This window comes from Amphibalanus amphitrite, unplaced genomic scaffold, assembly GCF_019059575.1.
Source record: "Amphibalanus amphitrite isolate SeventyFive unplaced genomic scaffold, NRLGWU_Aamphi_draft 000205F_arrow, whole genome shotgun sequence".
NCBI lineage: Eukaryota > Metazoa > Arthropoda > Thecostraca > Balanomorpha > Balanidae > Amphibalanus > Amphibalanus amphitrite.
This window is the reverse complement of record NW_024881700.1, coordinates 217,126-234,098: the sequence shown is the minus strand read 5'-3', so window position 1 is coordinate 234,098 and position 16,973 is coordinate 217,126. Positions and strand designations below refer to the sequence as shown.

At 45.4% G+C, this 16,973-nt stretch overlaps 2 protein-coding genes and 1 long non-coding RNA gene across 6 annotated transcripts; all 3 read right to left on the bottom strand.

Annotated features, from left to right (window-relative positions):
* Window positions 1-1,752: 1,752 nt before the first annotated feature.
* On the bottom strand, window positions 1,753-3,261 carry LOC122384996. The gene is made up of 3 exons (XR_006257129.1): window positions 3,063-3,261; window positions 2,074-2,164; window positions 1,753-1,871 (listed from the first exon to the last, which is right to left on the bottom strand). It is a non-coding gene; the product is annotated as an uncharacterized LOC122384996 (long non-coding RNA).
* Window positions 3,262-4,037: 776 nt separating this feature from the next.
* Window positions 4,038-10,042, bottom strand: LOC122384995 (thioredoxin-related transmembrane protein 1-like). Its single transcript, XM_043372885.1, has 5 exons — window positions 9,852-10,042; window positions 8,432-8,593; window positions 8,004-8,178; window positions 7,377-7,559; window positions 4,038-5,008 (listed from the first exon to the last, which is right to left on the bottom strand). Exons 1-5 carry the CDS (start codon window positions 10,001-10,003, stop codon window positions 4,862-4,864), a joined length of 819 nt encoding a protein of 272 aa, XP_043228820.1. The 5' UTR covers window positions 10,004-10,042; the 3' UTR covers window positions 4,038-4,861.
* A 921-nt stretch (window positions 10,043-10,963) lies between these two features.
* LOC122384993 (F-box only protein 28-like) lies at window positions 10,964-16,447 on the bottom strand. 4 transcript variants are annotated; one of them, XM_043372884.1, is made up of 6 exons: window positions 16,420-16,447; window positions 14,448-14,581; window positions 14,019-14,267; window positions 13,212-13,428; window positions 12,381-12,520; window positions 10,964-12,023 (listed from the first exon to the last, which is right to left on the bottom strand). In XM_043372884.1, the coding sequence occupies exons 2-6, from the start codon at window positions 14,571-14,573 to the stop codon at window positions 11,718-11,720; spliced, it is 1,038 nt and encodes a 345-aa protein (XP_043228819.1). In that variant the 5' UTR covers window positions 14,574-14,581; window positions 16,420-16,447; the 3' UTR covers window positions 10,964-11,717. The 4 variants fall into 4 exon arrangements, with proteins under 4 accessions (XP_043228819.1, XP_043228816.1, XP_043228818.1 ...); XM_043372881.1 differs by having other exon boundaries at window positions 16,404-16,434; XM_043372883.1 differs by having other exon boundaries at window positions 16,386-16,431.
* Between the last annotated feature and the right edge of the window lie 526 nt (window positions 16,448-16,973).

Genomic DNA, 16,973 nt, shown 5'->3' with positions numbered 1-16,973 from the left:
CATAAAGACATCGGATGACAAGGTGATAAAAGTGTCAGTCATGTATTTATCAACCGTCACTTGACTATCGTGCATTTCACACATAAATAACCGCACACCCACTCAATTCTTCGGCAGTATTGCTCAGTGCTTGTGCACCTACTTTTGTCGTCAGCATATTCAATTCGTGCAATATAGATACGCGTAAAGCAATCGTTTGATACTAGTCTCATGCTATCAAAACTAAACCAGCACAGTACAGCACAGCACTTCAAACATTGCTAATGACCAGTTAACTTTGATCGATATTCAATACTAAAGCACAAAACTCCACACCATGCAACGACCGCCCTTCTCTCATCAGTCCCAAAACAGTTGGCCCGTTCCGAGTTGGAGAGGGCGACGAAGTGATAGTTCGGGAGAGAAAAGACCGGCTGAGTCCGGCCCACTCGGCAAGGCACCCTAGAGACGGGGTCGCTGCAGCATCCATAGGCCCATACGCGGGGTTGGACCGCACCGGGGGCCGTATTCACGTCGACTTCGTAAGTCGATTTTCTTTCGTAAGTATAATTTGGTATTCACGTCGACACTTCTTAAGTTTTATCGACGGAGTTCACGTGAATAAAAAAATTACCTAAGAAGTAGGTCAAACTTAAGAAAATTCTTACGAAAATGATCGACGTGAATACGGCCCCGGGACAGGACATTCAACCTACAACGGTCGAGGTGCCTCCGACACTACGCTTACCGTGATCAACAAGATCGGTGAGTGATCGGGGAGACAGCTGACCGGCCTTACTGTAAGTGGCAGCTGTTGTAAGGTCTCAGACTGATGATGGCATCAGGAGTGAATGAACTGTCACGATCAGCAAATAAATTATCGATTATCTAGTCGAAATGAACAGAAAACGTGACTTCACCAGAACAGAGACTTAAAAAAGGCCGCACCTTGAATATGATCACTAAAATATATGTCGATTGCCGAGCTTTTACATAACGCATCTTGGCACCCAGATTACGGTGTGAATCCTGACATACATATTGAGAGTCACAACTGAACAACGACCGTCAAATACCCTAACCAGCGAGCAATATGTATAGGATGATGAAGTCAGAATATCACGCGCAAAACGAGGCATCTAAAAACCGACTAGACGTTGTGATCTAAGATGGCACCCTGTAAACCTGTGACTAGAGTGAGCATTCCACGTGAGCACAAAATCGTCCGGTGAGAGACGACAAGTCCCGATGACGCGTCCCCACGCCTACCAAACACACTGTAGACCCACGCGGCATATTCAGTCCCGCTTCTTGTTCCACTTCTTTTTGCGAGGCATCATGGCTTTCATGAGTTCTTCCTCGTCGATTTCCTTTACCTTGAGGTAGCGTGGAGCAAAGGCGATCCACACGATTGTCACCACTGCGGACCGAATAGAGGGAGCGTGCAATGTGTCAGGGCGCGGGCTTCGCGGAGAGTCTGCTCGAGAGGCTCGTCCAGCAGCAATTTGTTAGAAGATGGATAAATATCCTCATAAATGTTGTCCTTTCAGGAGAAAAGAGTGAAACATTTACGATAATTGCTTTCTTAAAGAAACATGTCAACGAATCAGACAGAAAAATGATTCTGATGAGTAGTGGCAACTGGCAACCACTTTTTACACAAGATAAGAACATATGGTGCTATCGTATTCATTCAAGTTGATAAGCAATTAATTGAAAACCAATGACACAACATATGTTTCTACTTTCTACCATCTTAGCCAAGGTACTTGCCTGAAATAATAATAGGAAAAAGGGTGGTGAATCCACAGTAAGCTGTCTTGTAATAAAAAGTCTCCAGTCCAAAATAGATGATAGTTATCATCAAAGTGCATATTGCTGCACTAATCAATCTGAAAGTGAGAAAACAGATATTTCAGGGATAAAATGTCAATAACACTCCCCTGAAAAGCAAGTGTGGAAAGGTGAAAAGGTAACCAATTGAATGTTTACCAAGTAAATGAAGCATTGCAATTCAAAACATGGGCACCACCCATTAGCATCTTTGTATGGCTAATAACACCATCACCATATATTATTACATTGCATACTTACGGATAGTATTCTATCCTGAAGGCACTGTGAATAAGAATGACAGCCTGCAGGACATGGAAGGTCCCAAATATTCTTCCTAGGCCAGGAGTCACTGCAACATGAAAAATGTCAAACATTTGTTAACTTACCATCCATATACAAGAAATAAAGGTACAAATATCTGAATGTTTATTACACAGCAGGCACATTGTAAATACATAAGTTCAAACAGATTCAGTTATCATTCAAATCATGCCAGCTTCCAGACCTACACAAAACATGCATAATACAGTTGGATATATCAATCGTGTAGCTCTGAATTACATATACATCAACAGCTTTTGTCACTGGCCAAATATATTCACACGTTTTGTCAGGGAAAAGTAGAAACAGCAATAAAAGCTTTTCTTCTTTGTTACCAGCTAGAAAAAAAAACACTCCCAAAAATCAATGTTGTCCATTTTAGAGTGACCATCCCACTTTAACATAAGTTTTGAGTTGAGATAGCCAAAATGGGGTCCCTGGCTTGCACTTACTGGTTACCTACTCAAAACATCAAGAAATGTCTCAAATCGAAAATATCTTATTTCAAAGTTGCAGCACATTGGATTCAGAGGGGCTAATGCATTTCAATGCCCCCTCTGAATGTGTGATGTTAGCGCAATCTAAAGATTTTCAATCTTTTACTAAAATGTTTGGTACCAGGTGAGTGAACCAGGTGAGTGAACCAGGTAAGTAGCACGTGGTTCTTTGCTGCGCTGCACGCAAAAAGTGCCACACTTTCAGCTGTCAAATTATTGCTTCCAAATAAAGTTGCTAGGAACAGCAGAGATCTCAAAAAGTAAAAAAGGAAAAATCAAATATCTTGAGAAACGGTGCATATTTTTCGGTGAATTTGGAAGACATTCGTTTTCTCTCTTTCTGAACCGAGTAACATCACTTTCATGCCAATCCATTAACTTTTTTGAAGGTGGGAACCAAGGATCCCTTAAAATAGGTACTTTACTTACCGGGCATGTGTTTTTGGCTTCCAGCAAAAAGTTGATTGCCTAAATAGTTTTCTGTATCCAAATAGCATCTAATGGCAGTTGCCATGCTAATAAATGCCACAAAAGCTATCCAGCCTCTGAGAGCATAGATCATAGAATGAACCATTTTCACGCTATTGCATGATTACAAATGAAATTCTAAAATAAACTCTCTGTTACTGCCGTACCTAACAAAACATCGCGTATCCCACGTCAACATTATAACTGTGTTTGAAGAAAACGTATATGCTAGTCAAGTATTGCTGATGGTGAATAAAAGCCAATCACAGTGATCTGAGACTCAAAATAGTCCAATCACCTGTCTTGAACATTTTTCTACGCACCTTTGACAACAGCTTTTATACGAAACATTCGCGCCAATGATGCCGCATTTGCTTGCTTCCATATCAGTGATGTGGAAGCAATCTTAATAAAGTTTTGTGAGTAAAGTAAATTTTGTGTGGTTTTCGACTTTCGAGTAGTTATTTACACTGTGGTTTTCAAGACGTCAAAATTTCATCTACAAAAAGCAATGATTCGATAACGCGACTGCAGACATCTCGCGTGGTATTCGAACGTGGGCGAAAATAAGTGTGGGCCACCCAACACACCCAACTGTCATCTTGGAAATGCGGAACGGGACTACCTTTTATATCATGGGGACTACAGTAGGAAATCCTGTATCACCGCCCGCCCGACAGCTGCATTTGGTCTTCATTGGGATTAAAGATCACAGACCGCAATCAGAGATCAGATACCAGGGCTGAATGACTTCCATTTCGGACGACTCCGACCTCTAAAAATCTGTTACATCCGACTGCCGAAGCGCCAGTCGATATTTCTTTTCTCTAACGCAATTCACTCTTTTAGCTCCACTGATAATACAAAGGACAAATAAATTGAGGTAAGGATATGAATCCAGTGTATGCATTGGTCGCATAATTCATCACAATCAGCAGTACAAAAGACTGTGTATTTCAGTAAGGGAATTGCAATGTAACAGACCAAGGGAGCGACAATACAACAGGCCCTACCGCACCTACCAGCGTCAGCGCATTACACAGAGGTGTTAGAAAAGCGTGCGCACCGCGCCGGCCTGAGCGCACCTGTCAGTCTTCGTTTATGTATCCTGCACCCCAGACGCACCCCACACGGGACGGTACCGACGCGTAAATCTGCACTCTTCCGGCCCGTCTCGAAAGACAGCCGACTGTCTTGACTGTCTCAGTGACATATGTCTGACCACCCCCGCTACGGCCACAATCAGAGCCCCAGCGCCGCCACAGCCGAGACGAGGCGCGGGGCGAGCCACAGGGCAGTGCACAGCTGCCAGCAAGCGGTCGGTCCGATTACAAGACGCTGAGGACGACCCAGAGGCCACGTCCGTCCCGCACTGCGCACCGCGGCGGGACGGGCCAGCTCGGCAGCGGCGGCTACCACGGCGGTATCACAGTCATAAGCCTCTGGTATCACTACCGAGCTCGGAATGCAGCGCTCTATAATCGGCCAACGGAAAATGGACAGCGGTGAAGAAACTGGAAGAGGGAGAGTAGAGATAGGAGTAATCACCGTTGTAGTGACGTGAGACGTGACCGCGGGGGAGTCTGCAGGACAGACCGCCTACTCATTAGTGAGACGATAACAACCAAACATACACATTATACGTAACCCAACAATCCGGCGCCGGCGACCGGCCGGCCGGCCACCATTGGTAGTGAGTTTCTCGCTGGCGGCGCGAGGCCCGCGCTGCCCATGAACACCTGCATTCAGCACACATCGACTCAGTCCGCCTTCCGCGTGCGTCGCTTCCGGGCCTCGGGGCTGCTCTTCTCCTTGGGAGCCGACTCCTCCTCCTCTTCCTCCTCTTCTTCTGCTTCCTCCTTCTCTTCATCGTCATCTTTGCCGTCTCCCGACTGCTTCTTTGCGGCCTGTGAACGGATTCGGTCCGTAAATAGACCACTCACGCGTGAAGAACTGAAATGACGATTAACTTACAGTAGCTGGAATGCAGCAAAGTTAACCACATTTTTTTCCGATGATCATTTAAAGTTTAGGTCAATTACAGTTTAGCGTTTATCACACACCTTTCAACAGCAAAGTAACAGAACAGAATATTATTTGCTGACAGTTATCCTGGTTACGGCAAAAAAAAAAAAAAAAAAAACGGAACAGGATAATTGCGTCAACGAGGAAACCATTCCGCGCGTTTTGCCACTACCGAGTACCAGGCGTATCAAAGTGAAGGCCACAAGGGGCAATCCATTATCAAGACGTGTCTGCTAATATTTAAACGTTTCATCCACACGGGCCGACAGAAGTGTGTACAGGGTGTCCCAAAAAAATGTACCTCATTTGAAATGAAGATATCTCAGTGTCTGAGCATACAATGATCCTAAATTTGGTGCCATATGAAAGCTCATTCCATAGCATTTTGTTTGATATAAACTATTTTACTGTACGTTACGTGACAGCCGAGTGATAACGGAAGAGCAAAACCCTTGCAATTTCGCTCTTCAACTATTTCCACGGGTGTTCCTGGGAAAAAACTTTCAATTGTTTTGCCGATATTTTCAGCAACTCAGAAGAAAACAATTAGAAATATTGAAACTAGGTTTCATTCATGCATTGCTAACATAACAAGCACACATCGCATCACATCCCAGTTAAAGGTGCAGCCGTGCTAACGCTCGAAGTGCCCTCCCTTTCGCTCGACACACATGGCGGAGCGTCTTTAGGACTGTTGGGCTACGCGGGCACACGTTTCAAGCGGGATTTTCCGGATGCATGTCTAGGTCGAGTTCTTCAGCTAGTCCAGAGCTTGAGGATTCTTTGCGTATACCACACTCTTGAGGAACCCCCACAGATAAAAGTCAAGGGGCGATAGGTCTGGGGAGTGTGGCGGCCAGCTATACGTTGGCACGCTGGGATATGATCCGATCACCCATGCGTTCGTTGAGCCAGACCATCGTTGATCTCGGAAGTATGTGGAGGAGCCCCGTCCTGCTGTAGCCATTGGAGGCTGATGGTGTCAGGTGTTCACACACTTTTTGCACACTTGTGGGGTGGGAGGAGCTTTTTTGTTTGTTTTGAAGTGGGCCTTTTATTTCCGCTGTGTTTGCACCACAGAGCCGGTTTGGGGGTAGGATTTTGCAACTTGAATCCTTTCCTCCTTGCTCAGTTGCCCCTTTGTGCAAAATGAAAGATGTGGAGCATTAATTGCCATGAAATTAGCTTTAATAAAATATATTATAGCTATCATCACGTGCGTATTTTCTGAGATGTCTTCAGTTGACATGAGACACAATTTAGAAACACTTGTGGCAGTAATTCAAGTGCGAAATTGCAAGGGTTTTGCTCTTTCGTTATCACTCGGCTGTCAAGTAACGTACAGTAAAATAGCTTATATCAAACAAAATGCTATGGAATGAGCTTTCATATGGTACCAAATTTAGAAGCATTGTATGCTCAGACACTGAGATATTTTAATTTCAAATGAGGTACATTTTTGGGGGACACCCTGTATAATGTGTGGGTGGGTGCGGGGGGAGGAGGGGTGAGTGGCTTATGCCACTCCCAGACGGTTTTTCACTAAGATCACGTGAGGTAATCGAGTCAATAAATCGCGACCGAAACGATTTTTAGTAAGTGAGTCGGGAAAGGCCTCGATAAACCCAGAACGAGTGGCCGAATAGAATGGTATGTAGCACGACCTCTCATGACCAGCTTCCTGATATGACTGGGCTTGACCCAAGCTTGACCTAGGTCAAAATCCGAACTGACCTTTCACAGACAAAAAAGTTGACCATTCGACGACCTATGTTAGGCAAAGCGATGGTATCAGGCCATTGCCCTGCGACCATTTTGCCTGGTTGTTGACTGGATCCGAAAAAATCACCGGTTGACTTAAAATTTAAAAAATGGGTACTAATCGCTGCGTTTCGTAACGGCCCGCTCGCTTATTTTTCCGTGAGGCTCTAGTTTCATCGAGGACAAAACAACAAGGAGGTCGTACTAGCCTCCCTCGGGCATGACATATGTAGTTATGTTGAAAACCGATAGGTCCCGCAATGGTTGAGAAAGTGACCGCTTAAGATAATCTATTTGAATAAATAACTTCAAAACAGAAAAAAACTGATGGGTATTGAAAGCAGGAAATACCGTACTTACGAAACGTATGTCAAATAATGAATATAGTCCAAACAGCTAAACCTCATTTATCCCCTACTCACTACACATTACGTTACGATACGCTATATGCCCAGCTTTGAGACGCTCGGACCCCGTCATCTGACTCACGTCATCGTCCTTTTTGGTGATCTCCGGAGGCAGCTCGCCCGACTTTTGCGCGCAGCACACGTCGATGCAGCAGACGAACAGGAGTCCGAGAAGGGCGCCGATGATGACGGTGGCCAGGATGAAGAGCAGGTAGCTGCCCCAGACGGGCACGCCGTACTCCTCCGTTAGAGAGGTGTGCACGTTCTGCCGGGATGGACGCAGGGGAGGGGTTACGAATGTGGACGACGATGATGATGTAATGATATGGGGTTGAGCTGATCAGTCTAAGGACCTAGAAGCAACCGGCACCCGTAAACGATATCAGAGAGTTGTCGCGATAGTTAGCCCCGGACACGTAACAATTTTTTAGTTGATAGTTCAGCAGTAAAAGTGTCCACTTTATGGAAAATGGTACAACTTGCTCTCCAGCTTCATCTGGCTTGTAAATTACTATGGACTGCAGCTGGCTTGTAAACAATGAACTGTATTTGACTTCTATAATGCAGAGTTGGTACCAATGCAGCTTGAACCAAGCTGCCACAACTCAGCAACTCTGGTGCAAGTCACTCCCAACTGAGCTATGGTAGTCAGCAATGTAACTTACTGCCAAATTAAACTGCAGAATGGCACGGAAATCACAGGACTCACCCGTAGCACCATGGAGAGCCGGAAGAACTGGGCCAGGACGGACATCTGCACAGAGTCGGGTGCCTTCCAGCTGGACACGGTCTCCAGCTGCTGCCACTTCTTCTCCTCCACAAAGCTGATGAACTGCTCGCGGTCACGAGAACCCTTGTACTGACGGAAAATGCCATCCTTCACACTGAAAGTGGTAAGACAATGTAAATGAAGGGAAACCAAACATGTCATTGGAATGTTGTAAGAAGTAAGAATCTCAAATACACAATTTTAAATTAACTGTTATAAAACAAAACTGATAATCAGATGGCCCTATACAAATAACATCTGAAGCTAAAAATTTCAAGTGACAGATACACATACATTTTCAAACATCTGAGGGTAATACAATTATAATTCTAAGTACCTATCTAAAAATACAAACAGATTGAACTCACTGGAAGATAGTAGGTAGAGCAGTTATCATGAAGCGTCCACTGAGGCCTGGCGACTCAGTGATGTCCACAGCTCCGACCTTGATCTCCAAGTCTTCACTCCAGGTGGCAAACTCAGACCAGATGGGCTGAAGAGCCTTGCATGCTGGACACCATGGTGCATAACTATTGGGCCAAGACATTTTTTTGTTAGATTGAGCATGGGACATTCATCTACCATTACTTGTTCCCTGGTATTGGTATTGCAAATTATTGGTAGATCAGTATGCTGCAATGCATACTGAACTGACACTTGACAATATTTAATGAATGACTTTGTGTGAATACAAAACACTGAATATTTACATTGTCCAAGATTTGCTTAAAACGCAGTTCACACATGACCGTCAGTCTGTCGGTGTCGGGCCCGTCACCGTCGACCTGACGGCCTGCAGCCCGTCAAACGAAAGTTGAGATTTGGTAGCTCCCATTGGCTGCCATATACTGTGACAGAAATGGCGCACCATTTTCGAGATTGACGCAGATGGGGGAAGGGGATGGGGGAGGGGGTAGAGGCCGAGAGGTTAAAATATTATTTGAATTACAGAAATAAATTACCACGCATTTACATTTTTCTGTCAAATAATGCTGCACCTTTATTTAAATGAAAGACACATCGGTTCGTTGATTTAAATCAGGGATCGAATCTCAAGATATCGTGCCGTAATAAATACTTTCATCTCAACAAATGGATGGAAAATGGTATAAATGATCCTAAAAATGCATATAAGCTTCATGCTGCATGATAACGTTCCTTTTCCTCTTCCTCCAACACGCAGACATTCAAACCGACGGGCCCGTCACCGTCAAAAGTTGAACATTGCTGAACTTTCCAAAGCGACGGCCGTCAGGTCCGGCGCCGGCGCAGTCAGCTGTTGCCGGCCGTCGAACGCCGCCGGTTCACACATGCCCGTCGACCTGACGGCCGTCGCTCCGTCAGTTTCGGCCGTTTTGACGGTGTCGGGCCCGTCACCGGCAGACCTTACGGGCAAGTGTGAACTGCGTTTAAGCAAACATAAGTGACCTTAGGCTTAATCATTACTAAATCATGGTTTTTCCAAATAACGAACCTGTTTCAATTGGTGACAATTCTGTGCAGCACCCAAAACACAGCAAATGAAAGTAGTTTCCTGAAAATCATTCCAATTCTTTCTTGGTTTATCTAGCATCCTATCTAGCAGTCTATCTAGCATTTCAGAGCAAATCCATAACAAAAAAGTGGCCTTTTCATAGGACTTTTGAATTAAATAAGAAGAAATTAATATATTTTTGGCAAACATACTTGAAGGTCTCTGCACAAAGGCAAAAACAAAGTCATCATCATAGTATTCAATATTGAGGCATAAGTTGCGCATGACAGATACAGACTTTTCCGCATACTTACAACTCCACCATCCATTCACCGTCGAGGAGTTGAGACCAATCATCTTCTCCTATGTGTTTCAATGTACCTTTTCCATGAGAAAGCCCTATAACCAGAAATATACAAGAAATACCAATAACGGCCCTAGAGCCAGCGCCCATGGACGACGCCATATTCAAAGGATGACGTCATACGAATTCTGACTTGTAATTGGTTGCCTTTACAGACGCGTGGCTCAGCTTCAGGGGCGGGGCTTTTTGGTTTGTAGACGTATGCCAAAAACACTGCCAAATCCAAGTGATGGAGTTTCACGCCACATAAACAGCTGCAGTTATTGGGATTATTTGCATGCTTGGAAAACTAGCATATATGTGGCTTTGTTACTTTATAGAAAGGTACAGCAATAATATTCTCGTGGTAACCAGTGGTACTTCACCTATACGCCGACTACATCTTTGCATTCCGAGCAAAAGGTCAAAGGCGATGCGAGTGATGAGCGATGATAGATTGCAATACCGAGAGACACTATTTTAGGTCACTTCCGTGTGCTGAACTTAATTTGGTCACGCATAAGAAACCATAATGCATCAGTGCGGTGTGCTCCGCACCGTGCTTTCCATCCTCAGGGTGCTCAAATATTTCTCCTCCACACCTCAACCTCCTGACCTGGGCTGGGCGGTCACCCCTGTCCCATGCGGGTAGCCTCAGAGTAGTAAAGTAATCTTGGCTTCAGCCCAGGAGCAGGCCCGTAGCCGGGTGCGGTGATATTTAGCGGGGCTGGGTGGCCTGTCCACGTGATGCGCTCAACCCCGGCGGCGGCAGAGCACCAGGGTACCCGCCCAGACCAACGTCTCCTACTGATTCCTTTTCAGCTTTTCGGCCCTGAATTGGTCGTTAGACCGAAAGAGCCTTCGCACCTCCCCCTCCCAAAAAACTGCGTTGCAGTCAGCTATGGCCGTTATTGGCACAGAGCGCAGCAATGCAACCCAACAATGCTCTAACAGCGCGAGGCTTCCTCAAACTTGCATTATTAACACATCTCCGATATCTGACTACTGAGCAGCTCAGATGCACGTTAACCCCCCTCGCACTTGACAGAAGCACAGATTCAACATCGAACAGAAAAATACACGTCAGTTTCGGAAATATGTATGTGCAACACCTGCAGGCAGACATGTCGACCGCACTGCTCGTCATTGGAAGCTCGCAGAACGTTCGTCAAATACATCAGTGCAGATTCTAATGCACTTACTAATTACTACATCGCTGACCTACAGAATAACAGTAGCGGATCATATACCCGCACACACTCGCGTATGGACGTTTATCGGTTAAGGTGGTTACAATGCACGACATATCGCTGGTACGTCAGCAATCACGTTCAATGCGCGCACATTATGTTTGCATATTCACCCCAGCATAGATGCTCCGTGAAAGCTGCACTTAGAAAACGAGAGTCGGATTACTTTTCAGACGTCTCGAGATTCGTTGAGACACCGTTTAAAGGTGCAACAAATACACGAAACATAGGTGTTGCACAACAGCAGTCAGCGTTTTCCGTAAGCCACACAACTGATACAGATTTGTGCATCACAGCAACTTTAAGAGCAGTGCAAAGTTCTCAAACACGCCTCCAGTTCACTGCACGCTCGTTCGATGATCGCACACTTCCATCGCAGTAACGGCCACGTGTGTATCGCGCGGCTCACCGGCCATTTCGACATTGTTCACGGCTCCGTGCCAGCATGAGCTGCCGCTCTGGACCCACGCCGAGACAATCATCGTCTTCTCGACCCGACGCTCCCCTCCCCGTCCCCAGTCGCGCCCACCCCATCCCTCGCGATCCCATCTCCGCAAGGAATGTAGCCAGCCCCGGAAAAGCTCACCCTACGCCTTCTTGGTCCGTTTGGAGGCGGAGGCGGCGGATTCGGCCGCCGCGCCGCGGGCGGGCCGTTTCCTCAGTTTGGTGTCGGCAGGACCCGCCGAGTCGGCACTGCCGCCCTCCGCCGTCTCGTCCTCGGCCGGCTCGCCGGTGTAGGCGCGCAGCCGCTCCTCGACCCGGCCCAGTTTGGTGGTGAGGTCGGTGATCACCAGATCCTGGGCAGCCAGCTTCTCTGCCTGCTCGTTCATCTGTTGTCGCAGCTCGGCCAGGATCTGCGCCTGCGCAGTGGAGCGAGACCGCTGCGCGGACACCTGCAGGGAGGGGCGGGAGAGGAATGGGTTAAAGATCATCAGCAGGACAATGGCGATGGAAACGTGCTACAATACTATTTCTGGGGGGGGGGGGGCACGATTCTAGTTATGAACGTAATTCGCAAATTGCGGTGTTATTAGCACCATGAACGATCGCTAGAGCGCGAAAATGAGCGAAAATACAGAGACGATGTACGAAAATAACGCAGTGCAAATAATATCTCAAATTACAAGCGAGAAGGCCGCAATAAAGACACGGTTATTACCTCGCTGATTCATTCACCACATAATTCACAGACAGACACTGTCAGTCACACTTTACGAGCCGCATAGGTATGTTCCCTATCTTGGCCATACCTGCTGGTTCAGCTTGGCCACCGAGTGTTCCACCACGTTGATGCTCTTGTTCCGAGCCTCCGAGGCGGCCCTCTGAGAGTTGAGCAGGTTGCCCAGAGAGGCTCCCGGCCAGCCGGCATCGCCCACGCCTGCGTCACCGTCTGGAGGCAGAGCGGAGAGTGCGCAGTTGAAAATCAGGCGTCGGGAGATGTCCGAGAGACATGCTTCCGAATTAGTTCACAAACATTGACCTGTAATCACTCAGAATAAGAATCTAACGGTGGTAAATTTGTTTGCAATAGCCCAATACATAATCCTACAAGTGCTTGCTAAATTTTGCACGCAAATTGTTACATTTGAGACTTTGGCTGGGTATACGATGCAAAATAATCCAAGCATTGGTGCAAGAGGATTTTGGTGCAAGAGGCCTCAGGTCTCTAAGAAGCAAGGGTGTAGATACGTAAAAATGAAAAATCCCGTTTTATCATCAACACAATGGGCCCAGTCTGTGTCAGCTGTGTCGGAAAAATATGTGTATTACGCAAGAATATTCAAGACCATGAAAATCACAAAAATAAAAAAAAAACCAGTGACTTTGGTAACTGCATGTCTCGGCATTCGATATATGACGACCAAATGGGTGGGGAAACACAACGATGGCTGCGGAGGCTCTATCTATCGCAAACTATCGCGTTCTATCGCAATCTAATCAACAAACACCTCGCTAAAATGATGCAATGTATCCTTACGAAAGAAAAGCTGCGAATGAAAGTTACGAGGTCGGCGTGACTACGAATGAATGATGAAGCAAAGACAGAGCGGTACCGGTTTCATTGGATACCGAACACTCACCGCTGCCGCCGCTGGCGCCGCCGGAGAACAGGCTGAGCAGCGAGAGCGGTCGAGGCCGAGTCTCGCACCGCTTCAGGCCCGGCACAATGTGCTCCTCAAAGTGTTCCATGGCCATCGATGAGATGTCGCGGAGCTCCTGGAGCACAGTGAACGAGGAACGCTCCACGGTGCGGGCGTCCTTCAGGTAGCGCACCACTTGGAACACCTCGTCTAGCACCTGCAGAGGAGAGGTACCGGGCTCAGCGGGCAGTGCACCGACCAGCTGCATCACTCGCGAGTTACACTGACAAAAGCTCGACTGTTCGGTCGCAGTTTTTTATCAGCATGCTGTCGGTTTTCCCATATAAGGAAGTTGATTGCTGGCGTTTCTTGGACTCTCATTGGTCAAATGCATAGACCACGTGAATTTGCCTCATAAGGAGCCAAGAAATAGCAGCAGACTCGCAGCCTGCTGATAAAAACTGCGGCCAAACAGCGCTCAGGCTAGTTGGAACTTGGAAGGACTCCTGGCATGAGGTGTGAAACGGAAGGGGAATCATGATTACAATGCATATCTTTCATAGCACCTTAATTTTATGCCGACGTAGACCAGCTGCAGTGCTTATGCTGTGACCTGTAATCACCCTAAAATACGCTCAGAATTCAGAATTGAGATAAACTGAAACTTAAATTAGACTCACTAAGATATAATGCGACGGTGCATGCCCTCATAGACAGACTGACATTTGTATAATCTAGCTGACACCTGACCTGCCCCTTAGGCCGACCACAGCCACCACTCTGTTCGGCCAGTCACGACTCACGCACCTTTCCGGGAATGAAGCAGCAGGCGTCTGTGTCCATGTAGCGGCGGTAGGTCATGCTGAGCAGGCCGAGCCGCGTCTCCACTGCAGCCAGGTGCTCCACGCGCCGCGACAGCGGGTGCTCGCGCCGCTCCGACTCGCGGCGCGGCAGCTGCGCCCGGAACATCTTCAGCGCCGACTGCACGTACCGCTCCGCGCGCGAGAAGCCCTGGTTGAGTCGGTGGCGGCATGCGCGCTCGAACGCGCGGCATACCTGCACAAGTGGAGTGATGGCGATGGAAATGATGTAATAAAGAATCTTCGTAAAGTAATCAACTAGTTGAAAATCACACACAAACCCAATAAAAAAGTCATGGTAATAATAAGTCAAAAAAGGTTCATCCAGCCTGAAATCCCGACATACATACTCCCTACATAATATAAATGTACTTACTAATCTGATGTTTGAGACTGTCTCATATGGCAGGTAGCTGATAATGAGCTCAAGGACCTCAGGAGGGAGAGTTAAAATGCCAGCTTGCTGATCTTTATAAGATGAAGTTTCAGACATGAAGTCCATTTTGATTTCTGAAAGCATAAAAATAAGTTAGGAGTTTCAATAAATTCACAATGCTACTGGGTAAAACACCATGAAGGTAAAAGGCTACCACCTATCCTATCTAGGTCCTATGACCTGGGTTACAGACATGAATGGATCTTCAAGTCAGAGTATTAAGTCATTTAGCCAACGTTTCCCATAAGTGCTAAATATCCTAAAGAAGCCAGATTGGGAAACATCAGAGCTTGACCTATAAACAAGACCATGTCTGTGATAATTCCAAATGAGTTACCTTCACTATTGCAAGGTGAGCAAAAATTTGGCGTGTGACAACAAAGTATAAACTTATAGCATGGTACTGAAGTCTGACTGTGACAGTGATTGTACTGCAGCTGATTTTGTGTAATGTAGGCATGCAATTCAGCAACACAAGATACTTGATAATATAATGGCAATTAGGTGTCTGTTATCTATCTGTCTAGTTTATTTGTTCAAATGCCTTACTTTAATTATTGTGAAACTCATAATTCATGTAGGTACATAAATGACCAGGCACTATGCGTGCCATCTTAAGTTACACCAGGATAAAACTTGTATTTCACTTGATTTAATATTTCATTATTTCATAACATAAATTTGTTTTTGGTGCAAGGCATTCTGATATGAATTGACATCCTTTGAGCATGAATGGAAATAGGAGCAAGTAGAATCAGTACTGCAATAACCTTGTTTAAAGAATGAAGAAAACATAGTTATTAAAGTAATAACATTTGTTATTCAAATGTAGGTGGCATCATCAACCATTTTCATTCAGCACAAAACACTTCAAACAAACAAGGGAAATTGAATGAGGTAGGTACAGCTATTTCAGCTCTGAAATAAGGCATCACAATCAGCGCATGGTAGGTGCCTAATTTTAAGCCATCTCGATCTGCATTAAAATTGAAGGATCAATTGTAACTTAGCGGGGAAGGGAATGAACAGCACCTCAAAATGCCCCTTCTGCAATGTCCAAATTCACAAATAAATCGTAATATCAATATAGATTGTTTTTCTTTGCATGCATAACTGCACAAGTGAACAATTAACAATAAAAATGTCTGTTTGAAGTTCCAAAATGTAACACAAGGAGTAAAAATGAAAGGGTTTAAAAGAACTTAGAGAATTGAAAGCCTTAATCCCTCTGACTTCATGTCATGAAGCCTGGAAAAGTAGATGTGTCGTCCAATATCACATTTTAAATCCACCATAGGTTTACAATTTCACGCAATCCTCAAATTTATAAAATCTGATGGTCAAGAGTTGCGAACGAAAATTATAATTAAAATCTAAGTCTTTTTGTATTTCAGACGTTTCGACAACACTGTGCCATCGTCAGTAATTGATCGTCAATCGTCAATTACTGACGATGGCACAGTGTTGTCGAAACGTCTGAAATACAAAAAGATTTAGATTTTAATTATAATTTTCGTTCGCAACTCTTGACCATCAGATTTTATAAACATGTCTTACAATACTGAACAATCCTCAAATTCCCTCTCTGTTCAACACAAATTGTGAAATTTAAGTGCTATGCATATTGGCTTGAATCCTGGGTAGTATAGGTACAATTAAGAAATAATAGACACATCAAAGGTCACGAGGGCTAGTTTTTTTTTTTTTTAATTCATCTTGCCATGCCCTCAAGGCCGCCTTAGCTTCCTGTCCGACACACGTCGATTGCCGACAAAAATTTAAGGATTCTTGCCTTGCCTATGTATGGCCTTGGACTCTTGCAGCTTTTTAAATGTGTTTTAAAAAGAGTTGGATGCAAATTATATAAAGTAATACAACCTAACTTCCTATCCTAACTTTTCCCAACACACACCAGCGCGGCGGAAAAAATGAATCCGTACCACCACATTTGCCGCGGTTTTCATTCAAGGATGTGAGTATTGAGCTGAAATTCACACATAAATTAATATGACGTCATAGTAGTTTCGGCTTCCTCATTTATTACCAATGCGTAGTCGAAAGCCGAACAATGCGTACAAATAACGTAAACATGAATTAATGAGACAATCTATAAGAATCTTGAATGAGACTTAAAGGCGAAATATTAATGAACTGAAAATTTGGTGCAGCAGTATTGTGATATTTTTTTCCAAATGGTATCTGGCATGCTGCGGGAAAATCGGAAAAATCATCAGCTACGTTTTGGATAAGGTTCAGACAAAATTGATATTAATTTTGCCTGCCAATTTTCCCCATTTTTTTTTCAGGGTTTACACCGTTACAGAGGGGCCCGTCTGCAAGGGGGAACAGGCCCACTGTGCTTTGGTTCTGAAACCCATCGAAAGGTTCTGGATGCGCCCCCGCCTAGCTTGACCCTTGGGCCAAGGTATATAAAAACACTGCCTTGGGCCTTGGGGCCCTGGGCCG

What these genes read in the sequence shown, in the direction of transcription:
- LOC122384993 (XM_043372884.1), bottom strand. Translation starts at nt 14,573, where the DNA reads ATGGACTTCATGTCTGAAACTTCATCTTATAAAGATCAGCAAGCTGGC. An exon ending in CAGTCTCAAACATCAGATTA is followed by an intron (nt 14,268 to 14,447) that starts GTAAGTACATTT and finishes CCACTTGTGCAG; the next exon opens with GTATGCCGCGCGTTCGAGCG. An exon ending in GCTGCTTCATTCCCGGAAAG is followed by an intron (nt 13,429 to 14,018) that starts GTGCGTGAGTCG and finishes TCTCCTCTGCAG; the next exon opens with GTGCTAGACGAGGTGTTCCA.
- LOC122384995 (XM_043372885.1), bottom strand. Translation starts at nt 10,003, where the DNA reads ATGGCGTCGTCCATGGGCGCTGGCTCTAGGGCCGTTATTGGTATTTCT. An exon ending in GCTCTACCTACTATCTTCCA is followed by an intron (nt 8,179 to 8,431) that starts GTGAGTTCAATC and finishes TACCACTTTCAG; the next exon opens with TGTGAAGGATGGCATTTTCC. An exon ending in TCACCAAAAAGGACGATGAC is followed by an intron (nt 5,009 to 7,376) that starts GTGAGTCAGATG and finishes ATCCGTTCACAG; the next exon opens with GCCGCAAAGAAGCAGTCGGG.